The following is a 5,738-nucleotide window of genomic DNA, read 5'->3' as shown; positions in this document are numbered from 1 at the left end:
CAGCATAGCATGGTCTCATCCTTGTTCTGGAAAGTCAGCCTCGACCTTTCTCCCAGGACAATCCAATGACGCTGGGCTTCCGCAGCCCAAAGGAAGGTCAATTGGTCTTCTACAACTGCACCTGAGGCTCCTGTCAGTCCCTCCTCTAAAATATATTTTTAAATCTAATTAAAAACTATTTTGTTACCCGTGGGCCAGTCTCACTAATATTTTCTCACAAAGATTTATGTTCAAAATCTCACCTAGAATTTTATGGCTATATCCTCAAATAAGTGTATTCCTACTGTTGTTTATTTATCTATCCATTTGTTTTTAGGAGACGAAGATCCCTATGAAGTCACCAGTATCCTGGACTGTAAAAATCAAACGATATGTAATTCCCAAGATAAAACCGGAAACTGCTCTAATGTTCAGATCGGAGTGTGTGTCTTGCATGTCAGAAGACATGCAAAGCAACTAACCATGGAGAAACAGAACGTTACGAAGACAGGGTGATGTACTCCTTGTCTTATTAAAAAATAAAGCCTGCCCCCTTTTCTCTTTCTCTTTTTTTTATCTCTAGTGAAATACTCATTTATTAATGGACAGTTTAGACAAAAGCTTAACAAGGGTTGTTTTTTGTCTTTTTTTTTTTTTTAGAGAATTTTGCTATAGGGTGAGTTCACTCCCTGCAGATACAGAAACAAAAACTCACTCCTCTCCCCACCACCACGGGGAGGGGGGCGGGGCGATGGCCACGCTGCAAGCCCTTCTCTTGCTTTCTCCTTTTGGGATTTTGGGCATGCATATACATGTGCCCAGCCTGAATTTCAGATCTCCGGGTCCAGGACTGGAACCATGGTCAGCCATGTGGGAATCCAGTGATGTAATCATTACATCATCTGCTGGTCCCAACAAGGGATCTTGGTGTTTAGGATAAATTACATGAGAACCAACATTTATTTCTTCTTCAGTTCCCATAGGCCAGAAAATACAGATTTAAGGAACCGAAAGATGTGTCCTCTTTCATTTTGGGGGTAAAGTTTGGAAAATGTGAATTAGGAGAGGAAGGGATGTGAGGGGGAAGAACTAACGACTACAGTGTGTGTGTGTGAGACAGGGAAGAGGGTGCGTGGGACCGGGGGTTATTAAGTTTTACTGTAGATACCAATAATGTCTTCCTTCAGTGTTCTTAAGGTTTTGGTAAAGACTTAACTAGCTTTTTATTAATTTTTTTAAATGTATTTATTTTTGTGGGGTAGAGTATGGATTTTCACAACATCCATAATGTCTGTAATTATCAAGTCACAGATAGAGACATGTTCATCTTCTGCATTATCGAACGTCATGGTGGGCACATTCACTAATGACTCTACCATTTTTCTTTCGAAGTATTTATTGACTAATGACTTTTTTACTTTGCTGTGGTATACCATTTTATAACCCTAGTGTGTATGCATTCTTGTGTCTGTAATCCTTTTCTCCAGACCCGCCTCCTCCATTTAATTTTTATTTTTGGTTAAAATCTTCAATGTCACATGTCAGTGTTTGCATCATAACTGATGATTCCCTCCCCTGACTTTACACTCAAATACCCTCATGTTACCCAGACCGGACCTGATAAGGGGGGACAGTGAGTTTTGATTCTGGGACTCTTCCCCTCGCCCCTGGCCTCTGTAATGCTGACACTACTGCACCAAAGTACCTCTCCAAGATTCCGGATTCCAGCACATCAGCTTCCCTCTCACTATCTCTCTGTCTCTCTGTGTCTGTCCGGGGAGCACTCACTCACTACAGCAAACAAACAAAAAACCTAACAACTCTCAAAAATGAAAACAAAACAAACAAACAAAAACACGATTTATCTTCTGTTATTAATAGAACGGATGGGGCCATGCCTCATAAATGGACATCCGGGTACTGATGTGCTTAGAGGAAAGTTTTCGCTAGTTTAAGAATTTATCCCGGCAGCTACAAGCCCCACAAGGGGCGCCACCCCCTCCCTGGAGGAGCTGGGCCCCTTTGTGATGCCGATGATGAAAGCGCCCGGGGGAATATGACAACGAAGTCCCACCCCCAACCGCAGTGTCCTCTCCACCCCAACCTAAGCAGCTCCCCGCTCGCCTCCCTCGGGCCCAACCCCAGGAAGTCAGATGTCCTTGTCCAGCAGGTCGTTGGGCTCGGGGCGATGGACGAAGAGGAAGTGGTCCCGGCGCAGCCAGCTGCAGGACGCGGCCTCGACGGCGCTGCGCCGGGCTCTGCTCAGCGAGCGCGCGCGTTCCTGGACGAAGGTAACCTGCGCTGGGAAGACCCAGCCCCTAGGTGGCGTGAGAGGAGCTGGTCCCACCCTGCCCTTTGGACGGGACAAGTATAGATTCAGTGCCCACACCCAACCTGCTTGCTCTAAAAAACGTGCATTTAACATTGTAGAATGTGCTGTCCATGCTTCTCACTGCTTTAAATGCTTCGTTTTCCGGTGCTATACTTCCCCTCAGCCACCAATTGCCCAGGGCCTGTTGCACTAATTTTCCAACTGCCTTCCTAGTCTGAGGCAAACTGTCAAATAAAAATAAATAAATAAATAGAAAAAGAAAAAAGAAAAGAAAGAAAAACCCAATTTCATAGAGAAGCAGTAAGGGAGAGGGGGAAAAAGAGGTGATTCTATGGCTTAGCTATTTGTTGAGGGGAGGAGAGGGGACTGAATTGTATACTCCCCCACTTAGGTGACTACTGGTGTGTGTACCCAAACAAACAAGAATCAGTAACAACAGCAATGGCAAAAACAAGCAGGCAAAACCATGATTATAACATGCAGTAATGCTTTCTCGATTGCACGTGTGAAGTGGGTACTGTTAGTACACCTGTGTACAGATGAAGACGCTTAGGCACCTGAGAGGTTAAATAACCTTGAGATTGTACAGGTTGTACAATGTGATGCTGGGGATTTAATCTGTGCAGTCCACTGCTAGGGTCCAAGCCTTGACCCATTCTCCAAAGAAAGCAGCCAAAGGAGAACAGAGAACTTCAAGCAGCATATTAAAGTGCTGGAACTAGGGGGACCAGCAGGTGGCTTGTGCGTTAAGCCGCTAGACACTCCCACATAGCCGACCATGGTTGGAGTCTTGGACCTGGTGGCTTGCTTTCTCTCTCTCTCTCTCTCTTTCTCTCTCTGTCTATCTCTGGTCAAATTAAAAACAAATGCATGAATAAATAAAATTAAATAAAAATAATTTAAAACAAAAGGGCTGGAACTGGTTCACAGCAGTCAAAGTCAACCAGCTTGGGGACCAGCAGTTAGCGTACTGGCTATGTTGCTGGACTCCCATGTAGTCAACTGTGGTTCAAGTCCTAGACCTGATGGCTTAAACTCATGCTGGGCACGAGTGCGTGCATGCCCAGGATCCCAAGAGGAGAATGGAGGAGAAGGGATTGCGGTGTGGCCATACCCCTGGGGCGGGGGAGAGATTTCTTGCTTTCTGTCTCCCTGTCTCTGTCTTTCTGGCAAGTGCACGTGCTCTATAGCAAAACCTCTCAAAAAAAAAAAAAATGAAAAGAAAAGAAAAACGAAAAAGTCAAGCAGCTTGATTGAGTAAAAGTTGTGTGTCCTTTAATTTCTACAGAAGTAGACATGTTGCCCTTCAAAGTGAATTGGTAAGGAACTGGAAAATCTGCAGGTAATACACAGAGGAAGAGCTAATTTTAAAACTATTCATGTGAACAATGTCTTTTTGGAGCCAGCGGGCAGTGTAGGTTGAGGCACTAGACTCCTACATGGCCCACCACTGTTGCGGTCCCGAGCCCTGTGGCTTGAAACCCATGCTGGGGCGTGTGTGCATGTTTGCCCAAAATCCCGAGAAGGGAATGAAAGACAAGGGATGGTGCTGTGGCCATACCCCCTGGGGGATGATTTCTCACTTTTCTTCTGTCTCTCCATCTTGTGCGCATGCCCTATAGCAAAAGTCTCTCTAAAAAGAAAAAAAGTATTTTTAGCTTATAATTTCTCAAATTGGACTAAGTTAAATATATAATTACAAGACACTGCAATTCTCTTTTAAGGAAACTAATTATTGTATATTAATATCAGAAAGACATCAACTTAAATAAACCCTGATCTAGTTCAAAAGACTTTGAACTTAGCAATAGTACATTGAGGAGCGTGATGATTTATCTTTGAGATAACCAGAAAATAGAGAGTATATTGGTAACTCTGTGTATGACTTTAGTTTTTATTTTATTATTTTTTGAGACTTTTTTTCACTATAGGGCGTGCTCACTCACCAGACAGAGACAGAGAGACAGAAAGTGAGAAATCACCCCCCAGGGAGGATGGCCATGCCGCAATCCTTTCTCCTCCATTATACCCTCAGGATTTTGGGCACACACGCACACATGCCCGGTGTGAGTTTTAAGCCACCAGGTCCAGGACTCGAGCCACGGTCAACTACATGGGAGTCCAGCGACATAGCCATTATGCTAACTGCTGGTCCCTGTGTATGACTTTATATTAATAAACAAGAAATGTGTTGAACAAGAAATGTGTAAGGCATTGCTTATCCATTTTCCAAGCAATGTTAAAAACATTAACAGGACAGTTTTGAAGTTCCCAGATAAATTTAGATCACCACTGAGTTCCCATCTCCCTGGTAGCAGAAAGACTTCTGAAGAGGCTCTGCCTGAATTAATTAGCTGAGCTGTCTCCACAACCAGAGCCCAGGAAGTGGATATCAGAACCTTTGCTCTCTGAAAACAAATGACCATATTTTGATTTCAATTTAACTCAGTAAATTTATTTACTGAGTAACCATGTTTTCTGCATGTTGTCTCAGTTCAAACACAGTTCTGCAGCTGGGAGTGTCTGTCTTATTTGCCATTTATGCTTTCCTCATATAAATTGTTTCATAGTTTCCCAAGAAAATGGAATAATATTTGTAATTGATCAAGTTGTACATTTCATATTTAGTGCTATCAAGATGGGAAGAAAATTGGTATAAGCTATCTGAAAAGCTATCAGTATGGATCAAGAGATTTTAAATAGTCTTAATTTTTTAGATAGATTTAATGAATAAAAGATAAGTAGATAGATTTAATGAATGAAAGATAATCTTTTATAGTACATGATTTCCTGTAGCATAATGGCAACAATGGATGCACAGGTTCTGGGGCAAGGAGCTCTGGGTGGCTCTACTGGTAGCCATGAAATCAATTTCTTTTCTTTTTTTTGGAGAGGTTTTTGCTATAGGGTGTGTGCGCTGGCCAGACAGACAGAGAGAGATAGAAAGCGAGAAATCGCCCCCAGGAGGAATGGCCATGCTGTAATTCCTTCTCCTCCATTCTCCTTTTGGGATCCTGGGCATACATGCACACGCGCCCAGCATGAGTTTAAGCTGCTGGGTCTGGGACTCGAACCACAGTTGACTACATGGAAGTCCAGCAACATAACCATTATGCTATCTGCCGGTCCCGAGATCAGTTCTTTAGAGGGTACAATTTTGCTAGTAAAGATGCCACCTCTCTCTCTATATATATAAATTACTTTCTAGAGCTCAGTAGTAGAGATGGGGTGATACAGATGAGCCATAGAAAATATGTTAATATACACAAATACTTTTTTTTTTTTTAAATTTTTGCCATTGGGTGCATGAATTCACCAGAGAAAGACAGAGGCAGAACGAAAGTGAGAAACCACCCTTCAGGGGGAATGGCCATGCCACAATCCCTCTCCTTCATTCTCCTCTTGGGATTTTGGGCATGGACACACA

At 43.1% G+C, this 5,738-nt stretch overlaps 1 protein-coding gene across 5 annotated transcripts in view; it reads left to right on the top strand.

The window, feature by feature from the left end:
- The first annotated feature begins 2,037 nt into the window (after positions 1–2,037).
- LOC102481111 (uncharacterized) overlaps positions 2,038–5,738 on the top strand; it is an 86,837-nt gene continuing 83,136 nt past the window's right edge. For 2 of the 5 annotated variants that reach the window (XM_006149487.2, XM_006149488.2), the window contains exon 1: positions 2,040–2,270. In XM_006149487.2, the coding sequence (XP_006149549.1) occupies positions 2,133–2,270 (138 nt within the window). In that variant the 5' untranslated portion in view covers positions 2,040–2,132. Of the gene's footprint in view, positions 2,271–5,738 lie in introns of all 5 variants that reach the window. The other 3 variants (XM_006149484.2, XM_006149483.2, XM_006149491.2) reach the window with 2 other exon arrangements.

Source organism: Tupaia chinensis, unplaced genomic scaffold, assembly GCF_000334495.1.
Source record: "Tupaia chinensis unplaced genomic scaffold, TupChi_1.0 Scaffold000264_1, whole genome shotgun sequence".
Taxonomy (NCBI): Eukaryota; Metazoa; Chordata; class Mammalia; order Scandentia; family Tupaiidae; genus Tupaia; species Tupaia belangeri.
This window is presented reverse-complemented; position numbering and strand designations above follow the sequence as displayed.